The following is a 20,470-nucleotide window of genomic DNA, read 5'->3' as shown; positions in this document are numbered from 1 at the left end:
CATAATGCTATCAGATGGTAATGCAGCTTTGGAGTGTCACAAATCATATTTCAGATATTGCTTTCATGCTAAAGGTTGGCAGGACAACTATACTATAATATATTGCTTTAACAATATCAGCAAAGGATCGATTCCCAGGCTCTTCACTGGTGTGGTCATGGCCACGCTGTATATTTAGAGGTGCCATCAGCTGTTCGCTTATCCGCTTGTGCCAAGTGTCTATCAGGCTGCCAGGATAATGAAGACAATAGAGGGATCCAGCTGTGATGTTTGATTGTAGGCCAAACTGCAAGCTAGCTCTGCCATGATGAGCTGGTTGTTCCCAGCAAACACTTAAACAATGAGGAATCCAAACTCAGTGAGCCATCCGTTACATTAAGGATGCTCGACAGCAGCAAAGGAAGTAAGGTGTTAGGGTTTCTGCTGGTTTCAACGGGTTAAATTAAGACTTTTTTTAGACCATATTGAATGGAATTCAAAAAGTATTAGGGATATGAAGGTACAAGGTACATTAGGGACATGTCAGTTGTGTTTTATAGTTGTTACACTATGATCAATTAAACATTTTCCTAAACACACATTCAAAAGAGAGAGTGATAAATGCAACTTTATACAAGTAATGTTAACTTCATTATTCTAATCCATTTTTAAGATGTGTCGAAGTTATTTTTAGATTTACATTTCAGACTTTAAAGTCAAAAGGAAAAAGGAATTTCTTCTAAATTTCAGAAGTGTTTTTTTTTTTTTAATAAAGAACCAAGTTGCTAATCAGAGATGGTGTTTGTTAAAGGCTGCTAAAAACAGAAAGTTCATAAATAAACAACAACATTAGATGTTTTAAAATTATCTTATCTAGACATGGAGTGGAGTATGCTGGATATCTGTGTGATTTGTGTGACTTTTAAATGACGTTTTATTACCTCTGGAGCAGATTCTGGAGGCTGTCTGCTGTCTGTAGACATGCATGTGTTAATAATACACATATGATAATATTGTGTAAATAATCCAGCACCTCTGACATAATTTCTGTATATAGAAAATATATTGTTTCTTTACATTCCTGTTCTGTGGTTCACACTCCAACATAGTGGGTGGTGGCAGAGGTGGCAAAAGTACACACATTCTTTACTCATTTCTACTGTTTCTCTGCAAAGTTCAGGGTCGACTCTCCCGCTCGTTTGTTTAGTCTTGTTACGTTGTTTTTGTCATGTGTGCTATGCACCAGTTTTGATGTGATGAAGGTGTGCAGTGAAATCTCTCAAATATTTATATCAATAAAGTTAATTTGCAAAATAAGAGACAAAGCACACAATAAAAGTTTAATATGAATCTGACTGATTTTTTTTGTTTTTTTATAGAAACACACAATATCGTTATCGTGAATTATTTTGGCCTCAATAAAATCTGATATCATGACCGCCCTAGTATGACATTAGGTTTCTGTGTCACATTTCCTGCAATCGCAACTGTGACCACTCTGCCAAAATGACTGCAAAGCCCAGCTCTAATCCCACAAGCTTGATTTATGATTGAAGCCAAAAATAAACTGTTAAATACAGACATATAATATACAATAGGATTTGTGAATAGGATCTTGACAGATTCAAATAATGAATTGTCTTCAGCTTGTCATAATGTGACCCGTGAACATAATTACAACTGAATTGAGAGTTTTTATCAGTCATGGTTTAACAAGTTGACATGTTCAGGTTTTAAGACTCAAACTCAAATTCCTGAAGAAAAGTGAGCTCCGCTGGCAGATGTGGTCTGCTGCATGTCACCAGACCTGGTACGACCTTGGTATCCACACTCTCTGAAAATCTTTTCTGGGATGTCCTGCCTCTCTCTCTCTCTCTCTCTCTCTTTCTCTCTCTCTCTCCCTCTCTCTCTCTCTCACCCTCTCACATTGTGTTTACAGCCTTGGAGAGTGCTGCATATCTAACATTTCTCTCTCAAACTCCGACCAGCTCTGTTCTCATCTGAAAGGTAAGAAGCAGCATCCTCTACAGACCGCTCTTCAATTCTGATTTCATCTTAGAACAGTAGATGGAGGGACAATAATGACAGATGATGTATAGGATATAATAATGCTCAGAATGAGTCATTAAACTAGGACAGTCATTAAAATCCATCAAGTATTATTATTTCTAGTGGACTCAATGACCATAGAACAGTTCTAAGTTTAAGTTAGTCATTAACTGAAGTAGCTGCGTAGTCTAATGAGCACAGAGTAATTGTCACAGTGAGACATCATTGATCTTGCTGTGAGGGCTTATGTTAAGATACAGTGCAGTCATTGTTCCCATACAGTAAACACAGCTCTGAATAGAGGGGCGGGAGGGCAGGGGGGTGATGGAAACTGGACTGAACCTCCCAGAGGGATAAACACTCATCTCCACTTCTTACATTCCCATCCAAAGCACATGATTTTATTTTAGAGCGCTGACAAGCCAGATCCGCTCTAAACAGGGATTTTGTAAATGTTACAGTAGCACATGCTAACAAATGATATTGGCCTTTGGTTTAAAACTAATCCCGTCTGATATGACAGCTAGCTTCATAGTTATTAGTGGTAAAATTGATCAAACTGGCTATGGATGCTTATCAGAAGTTGTTAGGGTTCTGTGGTGACAGTTTACCTACTGACAAAAGATATTGGTTAAGATTTAGAGCATTTTCTTTACTCCACAATGACTTCTCGAGGAGGTATATGCAAGTAATTGGCAATACAATAAAATACAGAGGAGAATGAGAAATACTTTGTAAATATTCTGTAAAAGTTACCATTATTTTAACAAACATTGCAAGATTTGGTTTTAAAATGTTTAGTTTTAGTTTAGATTGTATTAGTTTAACTTTTAATTGTATTCTATATAATGGGGGGGGGCCCTAATGGCACCAAATCGACAAATACTAAAGCTAGACTGAAAGGCATTTCCTGTATATTTGTATTTAACTAATGTGTTTCTATCATCATGCAAAAGGGCACAAACTAATATATAATGACAGTCCTCATCTTAATCTCCTCCCTCACATTAAGTACACTAGGACATCTTCTCTGGAACTGGAAGATTCTGACTAACACACCTAAATTTACACAGATTACACACAGAGCTATCATATATAGGTCTATATCTTTTTATTTCAGTAGTTTAGAAACAAAACAGACACATTTATAGACAATGAATGTTGCTGCAAAGTAGTGTCACCCTACAGCTCTTATGAGCAGGTGGGTAAAACTGACCATGGCCCACTAAGAATAATAGGTCAGCATCAAACCTACATGTTACTGCTTGTTTGCTGTCATACTCCGATTTTTTCACCGTCAAGATGCCAGAAGTTGCAAAAGATACAGCAATGCAGCTATTTTATTTATAAAAATATATTGATTATATATTGACACTACTGCCCGTAGTGTGCAGATGGACCACCTCAGCTGTTAGATCTGTGTGTAGCCTCATTTGCTGCTCAGGACAACAGCTACTGGTGCTGACACACACTGATAAAAGTCACACTTGTGGAATGACTGGCATCTACCCACACACACACACACACACACACACACACACACACACACACACACACACACACACACACACACACACGTGTAACGCAGTCATTATACTTTCAGGATGAAACTTTGTACTTTCATATTTAACTACACATCCACTCCCCTCTGTTGGTCACAGTGGAGGTATTTAGCTCTTGGCAACAACAGCCAACAACAGCTGATTGTGTTTATAAAAGTAACAGAACCAGACTTATCTGACAGTAATGACCATTTAAAAATAAAACATGATTCAAGTTCACTAATGACACAGTGTAAAGAGCGGGAAATTCCACGTTACGAGGTGGCGGTGGTGGGTGGATGGGTCAGACAAACACAGGGCCTTCACCCAGAAGAACCATTTGAAACCATAAGTCAGCATTGAGTTATTTGAGTTTTAAGTCACATAACGTCATGTATGTGACTTGTGTCGAACAATGAGCTAAATGAGGCTACGCAACTCTGTAAAGCTGAAGGGGAACCGCAGAGTTGGTTGAAAATATCTGTGGAATATCTATTGAATATTCTTATTATTGTCAGTGTACTTGTACAACCCATCAAAAGCTCCACCCAAAACAGTGGTTTGTTTGTTTTCAAAGATGGTGGCGAGTAGTAAAACCAATATTCAGAATGTCCCTTCAGATCACAAATGCTAATGCCAATTAGCAGTAAGAGTCTGTTGCAAAGCAGGGCTGATGTTAGGCTGTAGCAGAGTATAGTGCGGAGAAAATCAACAGAAAACACTTCAGAAGACAGTTCCTCAGTGGCCTCTTTTCAGCTGATGTCCTATTAAAAAGTAATTAATTATAACTCATTAAAATGAGCGAAGCTGTTTTTCTCTTCCATGAGACCAGGAATGTCTCAGCTGTTTCTGCCTAAGCTTTGTATATTTAATTCAAACAAAACTAAGCCTCTAAATAGAGATACCACTTTCACACTACAGCACATTTTACTGTACATGCACAGAGGTTGTGTGAGTCTTCAGGGATCATAAATATTACCGCAAAAACTTCCTGCTGTCAGAGCAGACACTTGAGTCAGGTCAGAAGTTAGAGGTCTCAGAGCCGACTGACACTCTTATGGAGTTATCCCATCAGGTATGAGAAATGTGTGTGTGTGTGTGTGTAAAGGTGTTAACATGTCAAGTGATAATGGGTGACACAGAGACAGATTGAGGGTGGAACAAACAAAAGTGAAATGATAAAAATAGATGTGTTGAAATGTCTGTGGAAGGTATCAAATGACTTAAATGGCTCCTGTTGTGTGTACTGGTGCCACACTGCAGCAAAGTAACAGGAAAATACAAAAAAAATGGAGGTGAGTGAATAAAAGTGCAGTTTTAATATTACAAGCATAGAACAAGAGTGAATATCAATCTTTCCTTTAGTGCCATCCTCAGGACAACTCTTTACATAGTTTATAGACACAGATTAACAGCCTGACAACAGACGTCTCTAGTAACAAGGCTGCAGGGAATCCAAAGCCGTCTGTAATGCATGTCGCTCTCCTCTTTTGTATTATTGGATGTAATGAACAATGTACCCAGTAGGGGCCACCAGCAGGACTCTCATTCTCGTTAAAAATAGCAAACAACTTGGCAGAGCTGATGTACAAGTGGTAAGATGTTCACCGTTTGTGGGAGCCACTAATGCAAAAGCACGGTCACCTTGTCACAGTGACTTTGATCGCAGGAAAGTCGCAGATCAGATAACAAAAGGGATTTAGTGAGAGTAGAGAGCCTGCAGCTGCAACATGACGGCCATTTATTATCTACTCACGTGCTTTTTCATCGGCTACTTCCTACTTAAATCCATTCAGCCTGAGTATGAGTGAAAAATTATTAAAACGTGACTATGGTAAAATAAGAAATTACATATCTTCCTCTTACAAGTTGAAGTAAAATGTATAAGTGAGAGTGTTGCTCAGTTCAGTTCGCTCCGGGGTTTTAACCCTACAGCGTTACTCGGTACGGTATGACCAGTAGCTGAGGGTAGGGTAGGGTTAATGTTAATGTTAACTTTTAGTACATATCGCTGTATAACTAATAGAAGTGTCAGTTGACTTGAGTGTTAAACTCTTAATGAACAATATCTTTGATTACTTTAATACATTCACTTTAAATGTTGATTACTTACTGTAGATATTTAATTGGCTTTGAAACCAGGTTTTCAGGGAATTTAATATGAAACTTCATCACAGAATTGCTTTTGGCCACTGTGATGGTAGGACTTTAAAATAAATAAAAAAAATATTTCATTGCAAGTATAACCATTATCTGTATCTGTACAACCAAATTAATGATCTGTATTTGTATCTGTACTCTTGTGGGACGTGGGTAGTGCTTTAACCCAGAAAAAGGAAAGACTAACTGGAAGCTGTCCTCAGCAGTGTAAGCCACCAAGGTAATGTAAGTGGCATAGTAGTAACGTTAACTGCCACCACTCACTCTCCTCCCTCCTTCAATTTAAATTTTCAATTCAATTCAATTCAATTTTATTTGTTAAGTTATCTCAAGACAGTTTCCAAATAGAGCAGGTGTAGACCGAACTCCTTATAACATTATTTACAGAGACCCAATCGTACCACCATGAACAAGACCTTGGCGATGGCGGCAAGGAAAAACTTCCTTTTAAGAGGCAGAAACCTAGGACAGACCCGGGCTCTTTTTTTGGGGGCGGGGGGGCAGGGGGGCTCAAGTCTCCAAAGTTTGGGAAGCTCTGATTTACAGAACACTTTTTAAAGTAAAAGTTGCTAGATTTAGTTTGGCTTGTAGCTGACCTCAGCAGAGTACTTACTCAACTGTATGTATTAGCTTAAATGGTAAATATCCTTTATGAGAATATCATGTGTTTTAGTTTATGTCTTTTCATTTCTCTTCTTTCTTTTTGACATAAACATTGTCATTGTCACTGTGTCACTGCCACCCCTACTAGAGTCTGGCTTTACACATCATCGGACCTCAGCTGGCGCCTCTGAGCAGCTCTCTTATCATCACACCATGCACTGCGATACACAAAGGTCACACAAGACCTCAGCCAGGGGGACATCACCCCCAGGAGGGTGCCGAAGTGCTTTGAATGCTTTCATGTTAAAGTATGAAGGCAAAGTGAGACTGAACCAAACAGAACAACGTCTCTAACAACCTTTTCTCACTGTCTGTGGTTCTTCCCTCTCCATTTCTTGCCAGCAGAGAGAAGAGGAGAGATCTCTGTTTTTGTTGTGTAACCGACACTGAAACACTTCAGGCTGCCTAATCTCCAGGGCTCATCTCTCGACAACCAGCAGCAGTTCCCCTGACTTCACCTCCTAAAACCAGCCTTTACCAGCTCAGTCCGGCTCCACTCAGTCCAAACAGGCCCCGCAGCCTGAACTCTTGTGAACTCCTCACGTAATCCAGCCTCATCAAAATCTAACCAGTCTCCATGGAGCGTGTTCAGCACATGACCAAGTCGGCCATACGCCGAGCGTCTCAGATCGAGGTGAACCCACAAGCCAAGAGGAACCTGCAGGAGCTGTTCGTTAACTTCACCCTCATCCTCATCTGTCTGCTCCTCATTTACATCATCGTCCTGCTCAGCAGCTGAGGACAGCAGAGACGCACAGAGAGAGTTTGGCGAGGCTGTGCTGTGGACGAGGGTTTGGCTGAGATATGGGCATCACCGATCCATACAGATTTCTAATAAAGCAATAAAGATATACTCCCCATATATCAGCCTGACCCTGTTTGACAGCAACTACGAGGTAGAGTCATGGAGGTAAAATGAATCCAACATGATAAAAGGCCAAACTCTCTCAAATAGTTTCTATCAGAGCTGAGCAGGGATCAGTTTCCCTGCCCTCTCTCTCTCTCTCTCTCTCTCTCTCTCTCTCTCTCTCTCTCTCTCTCAAGGGAATGATCAAAAGTGACCCGACATCAACAGTTTAAACTCCACTGATATACTGTATGTATATCTGCCTGCTGCTCATTCAGATAATACCCTGCTTACATTACAATGTGTTGTTTTAAGTTGGTTTATGAAGGAGACTGGCTCCCTCCATTCATACTGTATGACAATTTGTATACTGCTTAATAGATGTAATGTGAATAATACTGTAATATCAATACATCACTGTTGTTTAATTTCCATTTCCCATGAGCCCCTGTTGCTTCCTGTAGCCCGCCCTCAGATAAACATGCTGGGAATTATTTTTTTCCATTTGCATTTTTCCTGTCAGAGATCACAGACAAGGAAAAATATGGTGAAATATGGTGTAGAGTCTGTGACATCAGGTTTCTGTATTTTGATTGAAATTGAAATTCCAAATTTGGCAAAAGTATCGTGGGACTGGAAAGCAGCAAACACCAGGGCTGAGTGCGATAGGCTGAGCGACTTTACATAAACAAGCCACAAAAAAATACCTTTTCTGACTTTGTTTGCCTTTCATCAGTACGACAGAAATGTGATATTTAATATCTAACATGTCACCGTGTGAGGTGACAAGTTAACCTCACAAGAAGTAGCAGAAGTTTGGTTAGAAACATCCAATCACTGAGCTTAAAATTCTGTCACATGCTTCGCTAACAGCAACAAAGGAAGAAAATTGACCGAAAAAGAAAAATTCAAAAACCAATACAACCTTCTGAATTTGCTACAGCTATGATAGAGTGCTGCAGTCCTAAAACCCAGAACTGAGTTAGCAATTTCCAGTTCCCTCTGATTGAAGTCAATGGGGTTTATTATGGATTTTAGTTAGATGCCTGAAATAAGGTCTGTGGTTAGCACAAGCAAATTTCACAAATTGGAAATGGGAATTCAGAGTTGGGAAAACATGCAACCCTACTGAAAATCTGACTTTGGCTCCTTCGTGGTAAATTTAAAAAAGGCAAACCGGGGGGAGAGCAATGCAGGCACCAAAAAAAAAAAAAAACAATGTCAACGCTCTTCAACGGAATTCGAGGCACACATTCTAAGTATTCAAATAAAAAATGGGAATTACAAAAAATAATCACTTTGTTTTTGGACATAAATGAATGTTTTTAGACCAGCATCTAGTGGCTGTTAGAGGAACTGCAGCTTAAATCACGGCTCAGTTTAATCTCTCAGCCATGTTGGTTGCTGAAGGCAGGAAATGGTCCACATGTAGTGGTGGAACAGCACCCTTTCTTTGCAATCCTATACATTTTTCTTCTTTGGTCAGACCCTCTGCAGTGTGAAAGACTTGTAAAAATGATTATGCAAATGTATTATTTACGAAACATCGCACAAAAAAAAAAAAACATTAAATGCACCGCCTTTTATAAATTACCTCAGGGCAAAGGGATTTGGAATAATCTAAGTTGAACCATCTTTTGAATCTAGATAGCATAATTCATAAAAAGTTATTAATGAATTAAACTGATTACTGTCAAGTAAGTTGCAGTCATGTGGCTGCCCATCAAGCTAGTCAGCTTATTCACAATTCTGTGGCAGGTCTGTCATTACACTCCAACATTTACACTTGCTTATATAAGCCTTAGAAGTCATTCTAAGTACTGTATGCCTATAAAGTATGTGAAGTATAGGTAGTGCAGCTTACCTGCAGCTGTTTCTGATTGGCTACATGAACGCTTCAGCCGTGTAATTGGTTGGACTTCAGAGATCATCTGTTAATTGGAAGTGTTGAGTGCAAACAGAGAGCTTTACACACACAAATACATATACAGTACATGCAGTTTATCAGTTGTAAAGAAAACTTCACTTTGCATGGTGTGATTTCACTTAATGATAATTTTCTGTTATGCCCTTTAAGTTTCTGTTTGGTTATTAAAACTATTGCTTCTTTGGTTAATTACAGCACAAGTGCCCTGGTTGTGGCAGTTAACGATGTACAAAATAAACTGTAAAGTCAGATTCCTAAATCAGCATTAAAAGCATTAACCACCATTGGTTTTATGGGAAGAATGTGTATGATGCCTATGACTGAAAATGTAAAAATATAAATTACACTTAATTTACATATGGGATTCGAAATTATTGAGAAAACCAACGCAGTTTTGTTCTTCTATGTATGCTTGGAAGATTGTAAACTATGGAACACCAAAGAAAATTGCATGTCAAAACAATTAAAGTGGTTTCTCCTGATGCAGGTGTGGCAAATTTGTTCTATATATTGCACATCCAAATTTTGGGGAAAATATGCATTTAGATTTAGGAATACAGGTCAAGTCAGGATAAAGGACCATTTGCAGTCACAGTGTGTATGTTTGAAGGATAAAGTGTTGGAAAAGTCCACAATAATTTTAGTTATTTCATGTTGTTTGTTTGCAACTTTGAGACAATAATACAACATTCATATCAAATTAATACATTTTAATCAAAGTTGGTCTGCTAACTTTTAAATGCAATATAGGCCACATAAATTTAATTTGGGGCAGCCTGTTTTGTTGTCTAAGTTATTTTTTTGGGAAGCTCGTATTATTACTGTTACATTACTGCCATCTTCAGTATGCAGTGCAGACTGAATACAGACTGTTCAAGGCTCAGTCATTAGGGAACCAATTGCAAATACACTGCTCAAAAAAACACTTAAATCCCACATTGGATCTCGATAAACGAAATATTCAAGTTCAGAATCTTTACTGTACAACATTGTGTAATTTGTTTAGAAGAAAATGATTTAACAACGGTCAATGGAAATGAAAATCACCAACCGATTGAGGGCTGGATTCAAAATTACACCTAAAACCAAAGTAAAAAATTCAACTCCCAGGCTGATCAGACTCAGTAGAGTGTATATGGCCCCCATGTGCCTGTATGCACTCCTGACAACATCTGGGCATGGTCCTGAAGAGACGGCGGAGGGTGTCCTGGGGGATCTCTTCCCAGACCTGGATCAGTTCATCAGTGAGCTCCTGGACAGTCTGTGGCGCTACTTGGCAGCATCAGATGCACTGATACACAACATCCCAGAGGTTCTTAAATGGATTCAGGTCTGGGGAACGTGAGGGCCAGTTAATGGACTCCAGGAACTGCCTACACACTCTGACTACAATAAGGCCGGGCATTGTCCTGCACCAGGAGGAACCCTGGGCCCACTGCACCAGCATAAGGTCTGATAATGGCTCTGATTTCATCCAGGTACCTAACAGGGTACGGCAGTCAGGGTACCATTGGCTAGCACGTGGAGGTCTGTGCAACCCTCCAAGGATATACCTTCCCAGACCATCACTGACCCACTGCAAATCCAGTCATGCTGGATGATGTTGCAGGCAGCATAAGGATCACTACAGCGTCTCCAGACTCTTTCACATCTGTCACATGTGCTCAGTGTGAACCTGCTCTCATCTGTGAAGAGAACAGGGCGCCAATACCTGCCAATTCTGGTTTTCTCTGGCGAATGCCAATCGAGCTGCACGGTGCTGGGCTGTGAGCACAGGTCCCACTAGAGGACGTCGGGCCGTCATACACCCCTCAGGGACACCAGTAGCCCACCGGAGGTCATTTTGTAGGGCTATGGCAGTGCTCCTCCTGTTCCTCCCCCACAAAGGAGCAGATACTGGTCCTGCTGCTGGGTTGATGCCCTTCTACGGCCCTGTCCAGCTCTCCTTGTGCAATGTGTCTCCTGGTATCTCCTCCATGCTCTTGTGTGGGATACACTTTGAACCGTCTTGCGACGGCATGTATTGATGTGCCATCCTGGAGGACCTGAGCTACCTGTGGAACCTGAATGGGCTGCAGGTACTGCCTTATGCTACCAGTAGTGACAAGGACACTAGCAAAATGCAAAACTAGAGAAGAATCAGTCAGGAAGGATTAGGAGAGAGCAATCGTCTGTGGCCACCACCTGCAAAACCATTCCCTTTTTGGGGGTTGTCTTGCTGTTGCCTCTCCAGTGCACCTGTGGTTACTTTAATTTGCACCAAAACAGTTTAAATTGATTCACAATCGCATACGCTTCCTAACTGGATAGATTGATAACCCTGAAGTTTAACTGACTTGGTGTTATACTGTGATGATTGAGTGTTCCCTTATTTTTTTTTACTTAAAACAAACTATAGGTACAAAAATCACCAAACACATTAGTGTAATAGACCTTTTTCATGGCAGCCACTTTGACATGAAATAGTAAGGTAAACACAGGTGCTAATCAAAAAAAGAAATCGGTATTTCATCGATAAACAAACCCCCAGTCTTAGAGGTGAATGTAGTTAATTTAATGTCAGGGGCGTGGCTTCGCTAAAAGGAGCGCCTATCACAGAGCTCCCTGACAGTCTTTTTTTTAACCTAGCAACTAGATAAGGTCAGGTCCTGATAGGGCAGCAAGGATATTTCTTTTCCTTTCCACACAAGTTTAAGAGAGTTGAGAGGATAAAATTTGTGTGAAAGAAATATTTACATTTTGTGGTAAATTACTTTGACCTTTGCCTGTGGGAATCATGTGTAAACACTTATACATCAATACATACAAACAATAAAGAAACCACCTGGAAAGCTTGTGCTGCTCAACATAATAAAAAGGAAATTAAATTAGTTAAAAAGAAATAAAGTCTACAAGGACTAGAGTGCACTCTACGAGTTAGAATCTAAATACTTTTAAATAGAGAGGGAATACTTAATACTCAATTTTTTTATTTAGAGTGCCCTTTGTCTATGAAACAGCTTCCTTAGTGACAACAGCAGACATGTCAAACACTGTGTACAGCTTAAGCTACTTTAATGACATCCACAGAGCAGAGCAGCCAAAATGGCATCAAGCCCAACATGCAAGACTTAATCCTGCTCTGCAGTGGCCTTTCAATCTCATCTTTCATGTGTGGGATGAAGAGAACTATACACGGCTCCTGTTGCCACATTCTACTCATTGTATTTATATGAACAAAGGAGGCTCGTGTCTAAAATGTATGGTATGGAGGCCCTGAAGTGACAAATGTCACTCATATGGCCTAATACACAAATAACTAAAACTGCAAGTTGTTTAAAAAGCTTTATATATTTTTCTTACCTTACCTCAGTGTCAACCTTGTGACCTGGTCATTATATATGAAGAATATTTATCTCTCAGTCTGAGCCAAAGAATGCTGTTTGCATAAAGTCATTTGCATAAATCACATTAGGTGGCTACCATCACAGCAGGAATTACTAACTGAGCATAAACTGCTCATTAGGGCTTCTGGGAGCTAAATCTAATTCCATGATGTGTGTTTGTATCTGCGAAAAACAGCTGCATACAGGAGGTTTCTCTCTCTCTCTCTCTCTCTCTCTCTCTCTCTCTCTCTCTCTCTCTCTCTCTCTCTCTCTCTCTCTCTCTCTCTCTCTCTCTCTCTCTCTCTCTCTCTCTCTCTCTCTCACACACACTTAAAGGAGCACGACAGAAAGCTTTATCTCACAATGATAATTTTACTGTTCCATAACGTACAACAGAAATGATATAAATATAAATAAATATTGTTGCAATAATTATTATATATTTTACTTCAAAAATGGCAAGACGGACATCATTAAATGATAAGTCACAAGGGCGACATCAAATCACTTTCAACTCGGTTCAAATACAAACTGCAACAACAGTTTACAGTTTATTTCTTAAAATGTAGAGACGTCACAATTTTCCATTTTTTTTCTGTTCTGGAAAAAAACGGAGTTGAAAGTGAAATGAACTGAGCCCTGAACGGTATATCGTACATCCAAAAAAACTAAACAGACAAGTTTTAATAAGTTGCAGTTCCTATGGTTCACTGATGGCCAGCTGATGCCAGTGTTTAAAAAAACCTCCAGAAGTTTCTGTCAGGTGCTGAGAAACAAGAGTTGATGTTCCCATGAATGCCCATTCATTTTTAAAGGTTACAACAATTCAAAAAGACCTTCATAAACCTTGGGGCAACGATGGACAAAGGTCATGTGATGGCAATGCCTGCAGTTCTGCTGATGACCACAAGAGGCAGGCTCCAAGAAACACCTTTAACTGAGTGGTATTCTTTAAAACAATTCAGATGTGGCACATTCAAACAAATGGGTCAATTAAACCAATACAGTGTGAGCAAATGCATAAATTACAAATCAAACAGTATAGAAAGAATAACAAATATGTGAATGGAACAATTATGTAAAAAATAAACTTGCTATCTTAAACAAGTAAACACAACTTTAGGGACCATACCAGTGGTTTGTTCATTCATAATAAGCATCTCACTACGAGGTCCATTCAGTAGCTGTTCGGGAGCTTTCTAATCACATGATCTTTGTCAGCAGATGGAGTTTGCTCAGCTGTCAAACTGTTATCCAACTCCATCTGCTGATGAAGACCATGTCATTTGATTATAAGAGCTCCGGAACGGTTACTGAATGGACCTAAATGTGGTAAGATTGTTCTCTCAGCTGCTGTTCCCAAGATCAAGACTGAACTTTGAACCTCAACATTTAAGCCAACATGGACAAGAAGTCCTTAAAGTGCTCAGAAAACAGTGGAAATTTCAACATCTACAATTCCATGGCAAGCAGGTGAGCTCCATCTGCTGCAGAAGATTATGATATAATTGAAAGCTCCAGAATGGAGCTTGAGGTGGGGCTGTTTTCTCAACGGCTGTTTCCAGGGTCAAGAACAAACTTATTTTACATTACAACACAGTGTCACTCCTAAGTCCTCAAACACTGCCGCTAAGGTCAGTCGCCATCCATTTCAAAATATCCCTCATGCGTCATTTGTGAACGCATTGCTGTTAAAGGACAATTTTTCGTGTCCCATGTAAAACCAAAAGTACATTTCTTTGTAATGTATGCAAATTAACTAACGGAACGTACTTATGTTACATACAAGCAGCAACCTCCGTAGCTAGCAAATTAAGCAAACACTGAAGTAAATGCATTTCCTCAAACGGCCACTTGAGGCTGACTACAGTAATGAGTCAATCTCCATAAGGCCCCATATTAAAATGCCCGACCTTTACAGCAAAAATAAACATATTTACAGCCTGGAGCAAAAAACGGTTTTGGTTTCTATAGCTAATTTACCTGTTCATGACAACTGTACGAGGGATGAAATTTTATATAACGTTGAGACTTAAAAATTATGAATAGGTGGGTCTTGTCGCAGATGGCTGTTTTCGGTAACCTTCATCTTCATTTACCGGCCTCAGCCCCACGCACGCTCCACCACGTCCATTTTTGGATCAGCTGGGAGCCGGCGGAGGCAGGACTTCCAACCACACTGAGCTCACAACTTCAGAAACCTATGGGTGACGCCATGGAAACCACGTCCATTTGTAAATATACAGTCTGTGGTAACACAGATTACATAAGTTACCTTTTATTCATGCATTTAAATTACGTCAAGGCACGTAAGTAGTAGTAGTTTTTGTGCCCAGAACTAACTAAACTGCGACTGTTTCACAATCTTAACCTTGCAGGCTTAATTTGGAAAGTCTAACCGGATGTTGCATATTAAATCTTGCAAACTTGACTGCAGAGCCACTGACCAAGCGGTAGTATTGAACAAGTTGGGAGTGAGAGCGCACTGTACATTACTGCAAGCTGAGACTTTAAACTCACTTGAGTTTGGCAATCCATCACAGTGAATGTTATGTCTGCTTTTATTGTTTTCAAAAGTTTAATATTTGACAATATAAAGCAGAAATATAATTCACAATGATGCAATATCCATCTAAAGCCAACTTTCAAGTTTCTGTAAGTGGATCTTGATACTGTAGTTAAATTACTGGCTGCCTGGAAGGTAGGAAAACATTCAAAACTCTATCACTGTTAGATAGGGCAGTCCCCCACAATGCGCTTCTTGGTTTTAGCTGGAAAAAACAGTACACATACAAGTATGTGAAATCATAAGCAGGGAAAAAAAGAGTGGCAGTAAAATTGGATGCGATTGTGAGAAATGTATTAAGTAAAAGGAAAAAACTAAAGAAGAAACAAAAGACTTCTGCATAGTCTGACGCAGACATTGAAGCTTAAATGTCAATATCTAACGTAATTGTTTGAATAAATATAATCTTCACAGTGCGAATGGAGGAGTGAACCAACTGCGGTTCAGTGTCTGGTCTACGCTCCCAGAGAGGAGACCGTTGTTTGTCTTTATTGGTCCATTTTCTTTGCTGGGTTTTGTCACTTTACAGGTCAATAATACGATTAAACCATTTAATATACTGTGTCAGCGTAACATAAACTTCAATGGCATTATGATGCATTCATGTCATAAGGGGACAGTTAGAGATTAGAGTGTCGCGATAGAAGTTTGCTGTATAGTTATAGTATAAAATCAGGGAGGCAAATTCTTTATTTAGTTAGTTTTATAAGTCTTTTATAAAATGTTCTAATTTGATGGCTAATTTTGACTGTCTTTCCCTTATGGCACAAACACAAACACGTCTGCTAGAGGTCCAGTCTGCTTTCAGGAAGTGTTTCATTTTTTGATTTGACAGAACAGTGATATGAGACAAAGGAAACACAAAAAAGTAGAATTTCAGTACTTAATAAACAAATATACTATGAAATCGCCATTAAAAAAGAAGGCAAAAAGAGAATATCTTGAAGTTTTTCCATTTTCAAGAGAATTGACATCCTATCTTTCTTTTCAGAATACCGCAAATTTTACAAGAAATATGCTTTTTTGCCTTAAGTTAGACGAGAAGATCGATACCACTCATGTCTGTATGTTAATACTGAAGCTATACCTGAGAGATGTTAGCTTAGCTTAGCATAGCATAAAGTTGCCAGACATCGAGCGGAGACAATGTGCCAGGCCAAGAAGTAGTTCCGCACTTAACATCCCGTGGATCCACAAACAGATGTTTTTATGCTTTTTTTCCTACAGATTAAAGAGAGGAGATGCTTTCTGCTTTTATGCTAAGCTAAGACATAACATACCATAAGCCAACGATACCCTTAGGTATAATCTGATGTGAGGGATGCACAAGGTTTGGTATTACAGTGTATTACGGCAATGGTGTGCCTGGTGTGCCGATTAGTGTTCTTAGTTGTTAATTACTCTGTAATGAAAATAAAATCAATAGTACACATTTATTTCTAAAATGGACAGGTTATGAAACGGATCCCCTCTATATGAGCTACATAAACAAATATTTCTATATAGTTATGCCTGCCACTGAGTCTGATTCTCCTTGAAACCAAAATTAAGATTGCTTGTAGGGGCTTTAATGTATATATTTTCTTGAATTATTTTGAAGGTTTAGAAGGCTTTTGTAAAATATATAGTGTACAGGAGCTGGATGAAAAACAAACAAACAGGGAAACAGTTTAATGCAATCCAATACTAGAACCCAAAGACTAATATTTGTTGATACTTTATCAAAGGGGCTGATTCGGTTCTTTGTGGTGAGATTGTATTGGATTGCATTATTGACTTGTGTCTAATATATTTTATGATCCATGAATGCAAACGCTTCCTGAACCATTGAGGCCTCAGTTGATTCTGTTATGAGACGCGAGCATCGATTGAAGCCGTAATGTGACTGAATGTGTTTGTGTTGTTGGACGGACCCCGGTGGTGTCGGCGTGAGAGGAAGTAGCCTCTCACACCTCACGTCCCTCTATCCACTTTGTAAGAAGTAAGAAACGGAGCCTCTTTCAGGCTGATGATGACCATGCGGTTTGGAAACTGTACAGGTTACTGAATGGACCTTTAAATTATGCAGCACAAGAACTATGTAAACTGTCAAGTCAAGTCAAAACAGACAGTACACCAAAAAACGGGAGATATGAGGGTTTCAAGTGAGTGACAGCAGCATTATGATAGTGTTTCTGTTTTCACATGCTCTATGGCCTGCCCCACAGGCAGAGACATGTAGCAAAAGAGTTGAGTTGCTCACATGAAGCTCCTAACTTGTAATGAAATTAAGTGTTTAACTGAACACATAATACTTGGCATTAAAAAAGTTCCTTCCATGTCGCTGACAGAACTCTTTCTCTGCATGTCTCTGGTCCACTGGCATCACAAACAGACCGTAGAAAAACAGTAGCTTGTTACATTATAAATACTGGAATAATAAAAATATGAGGGGTGCTTGATTCAGTTCCTCTTGATGTTTCCCCTCCTGAGACTGTTGAGGTGTCTGGAATGGTAAATCAAGCGCCCCTCAACTAGCTCAGAGATTTGAAAGGGACTTTCAAACATATACTGTATGTACACAGTCAAAGCACTGGGACAGCAAGCTAAAGTTAGTTTTTTTTTTTTTGCTGGTGTCGTTATTGTGGTATACTGTAGTTCATCGCACTGAGGCCAAAAAAACAACCAGAATCAGCAGCTAGCTCGGTCCATTTTTCCTCAAATACATGGTGTGTATTTACACTGCAGATGGGGCCACAGCATGAAAGACTAAAGGCGAGTATCAAGGCAAGAATCACTTTGTCCTGGATGAACTTTCAAAGCACTTCCAGTCAAATTACAGCTTGTAAGACACATGTTGATGTACAAAAAAAAGAAATTATATGGAGGTGAACATCTCTTAATCTACAGTATGTTACTATTGTCTTTATATTCATACTCACTGCAACCATTACTATGACTTCTTTGTATGAGCTCCAGAATCGGTGGGAATTATTTCATGAAGGTTTAAGAATGTATATTGGAGGTTTGGCTGTCACTGTTAAGCTGGATAGCTAATTAACTATTTATCCATAACATCTAATAGTGATACTTAGGTGGTTAAATAGATAGCTAAAAAGTAATCGATGAATGGTGGAAATTGTGAGCGGCAACTATTATAAAAAATCATGAAAGACCTGAAGTAGTGGATAAAATACTTTAGATTTCTTTAAGTAATGAATAACCAGGTAGTTATCTGAAAATGGTTTATAAAGCTTAAAAGAAATGGATAAATGGATACATTTCTACCACTCAAATGTTACCTTAGACAGGGCTGTGGGGGTACATTACAGGAAAAGGTTGGGAACCACTGATCTAAACACTTTATTTGTAGGAAAAACTAAGGTGAGTGCCTGAAATGTCTGTAAGAGCTCTACAGTCTCTTTATATTAAAACCAATCTGTCCGTGTGAGACCTGGGAGGATGAGTGTTTTTTCATTTTTAAATGCCCTTTCTACTGGAAATTTGACATATGGCATAACAGGAATCAGAAAGATGGTCCAACAACTACTCCAACGACTAAAATAACACATTAATGTGTCAATATTTCTTGTTGAGACATTATATGTTATTAATACAGCTCTCATCTTGATATGATGACTTTAAATGTTAAAGAATATAGTTACATTTTATCAGTGGACTGTTATTTAATTTGTCGACACTGGGGAGGGTAAGATTCACTGATTCGCATCGGTGCACTGACATAGAAGTTCAAGATGTGATTGCTCTGATTCAGAAAGTGTGATACAATCTGGGATAAACTCGAGGATGCATCATTTTTAACATCTTTGCATGGGTAAAAATAATTGATTTATATATAATTATTAGTAGAGGCACTATGCCTTTATTATTTAGACATGTGACCAAAAATCTTATATTTAAATGTATTCTTCCTCTCTAAACCAAAGAAATAAAATCAAACTAAATGTAGCATATTGAATTACATAGCATTATAGTTTTTTGCATTCACGTTTCAGTATCACGTTAATCAGTGAAATTTCCTCTTGAGAGCCAAAGATGCCTCTCAAAGGGCTGCAAGTGAACCTCTTCAATACCTCAAAACTCATGGGTAATGAAGTCCTTTAAACTTGACATTATATTTACCACTTTAGAGCTCATACAAATGTCACATTGTGCGCAGTTGCAGATGGTATAAATGCAGAGACCGTCGACTAATGTGTGTATATTGCCTCACCTCCTGCTACCGTGCACTCTCATGATGACGCACTGACGAGCCACACTACTCATCGTGCTCACCACGTATGGAAGCCCTAAGGTTGCAGTCACACTGGAATCTCAGTACTGCCCGACTGATGGGAATGCTGTGATTAGCTGTGGACGTTTGATATTAATGTCTTTCAGAACCTTCAGTTTGATCGCTGTCCAACTTTAGCTCTCTGTCCCATTACTTCATTTTTGACACAATTGGGATTTTTTTTGTTTTTTTGCCAGTCAGAAAGAGAAGTACTGCGAGTACAGCTCCTCTTCTTTTGCAACATATTCTTTCCTTTTTCCTGCCTCAACCCCCCTCGGGTCGGATGGTGCTGTGGCGTTGTCCTCAGGAAGGCTGAGGAAGAGAAGATGAACAGATGTTAAACAGATGAGAAGTAAGGAGACAGAGAGATGCTCACATTCACAGACGTACAGATGTGTACAATCAGACACACACAGATTTTAGTGGGCAGTACCAGTGCTCACAGTAGATACCAAACAAGTGAATGCTGGTGTGACGTCCACAGTCCAGGATGCAGATTGGTCCATACATGATTTTACGTGACATTAAAGGGACTTCCCCACATTCAAGGACACTTTGACACATGCACAGGAAGAGCCTGGGACCAAACCATAAACAGCAACTTCCATCCATCCATTTTCTATATGCAGATGGCGAGAGGAGGGGTACACCCTGAAGGATTCTATCACAGATCTGACAAATATAGGCTGACAACCCATCACACAGGCCTGATGTATTGTCCCAGAAATATTATATAAAGAAACATTTGGCCCAGATGTAGGCTTTAGAGTCAATCATGAGTAATGGTAGGTAAAAACCTGCTGTTTATTCTGACATCACGTTGGCTAAAATGTTGGTGACATTCTTTAATGTTAAGCCAATATTGTGGTGAAAATTACACGTTGTACATATATCGTACAATAAGTTGATCATTATTGTGACAGGCCTACAAGCACACACACATTCACACCTACAGATGACTGAGTCTTTTTGGAGGAAAACAGTGAAAAAAAGCTGTGCAAAGCCCTTCGTGGAGAAGGTTTTGTGAGTGAAGGTTGTTTTGAGAAGTGTGTGGAATTTTGTATCCTTTTTGTAAACTGTCTCTCACAAATCTGACAATG

The 20,470-nt window shown here is 39.2% G+C and overlaps 2 protein-coding genes across 5 annotated transcripts in view; one reads left to right on the top strand and one right to left on the bottom strand.

The window, feature by feature from the left end:
* Positions 1-1,886: 1,886 nt before the first annotated feature.
* pln (phospholamban) lies at positions 1,887-9,648 on the top strand. Of its 2 annotated transcripts, none has more exons than XM_051427743.1 (2): positions 1,887-1,986; positions 6,738-9,648. In XM_051427743.1, the coding sequence occupies exon 2, from the start codon at positions 6,970-6,972 to the stop codon at positions 7,129-7,131; it is 162 nt and encodes a 53-aa protein (XP_051283703.1). In that variant the 5' UTR covers positions 1,887-1,986; positions 6,738-6,969; the 3' UTR covers positions 7,132-9,648. The 2 variants fall into 2 exon arrangements, with proteins under 2 accessions (XP_051283703.1, XP_051283704.1); XM_051427744.1 differs by having other exon boundaries at positions 1,894-1,986; positions 6,735-9,648.
* A 3,235-nt stretch (positions 9,649-12,883) lies between these two features.
* LOC127378648 (protein FAM184A-like) overlaps positions 12,884-20,470 on the bottom strand; it is a 61,011-nt gene continuing 53,424 nt past the window's right edge. For all 3 annotated transcript variants that reach the window (XM_051427742.1, XM_051427740.1, XM_051427741.1), the window contains one exon: positions 12,884-19,682. In XM_051427742.1, coding sequence (XP_051283702.1) covers positions 19,568-19,682 — 115 coding nt within the window. In that variant the 3' untranslated portion in view covers positions 12,884-19,567. The remainder of the gene's footprint in view (positions 19,683-20,470) is intronic.

This window comes from Dicentrarchus labrax, unplaced genomic scaffold (genome assembly GCF_905237075.1).
Source record: "Dicentrarchus labrax unplaced genomic scaffold, dlabrax2021, whole genome shotgun sequence".
Lineage (NCBI taxonomy): Eukaryota > Metazoa > Chordata > Actinopteri > Moronidae > Dicentrarchus > Dicentrarchus labrax.
The sequence above is the reverse complement of the archived record's forward strand: the minus strand, read 5'-3'. Positions and strand labels throughout refer to the sequence as shown.

Bases quoted from the DNA above. Each gene is read 5' to 3' on its own strand.
- pln (XM_051427743.1), top strand. From the start codon at position 6,970: ATGGAGCGTGTTCAGCACATGACCAAGTCGGCCATACGCCGAGCGTCT.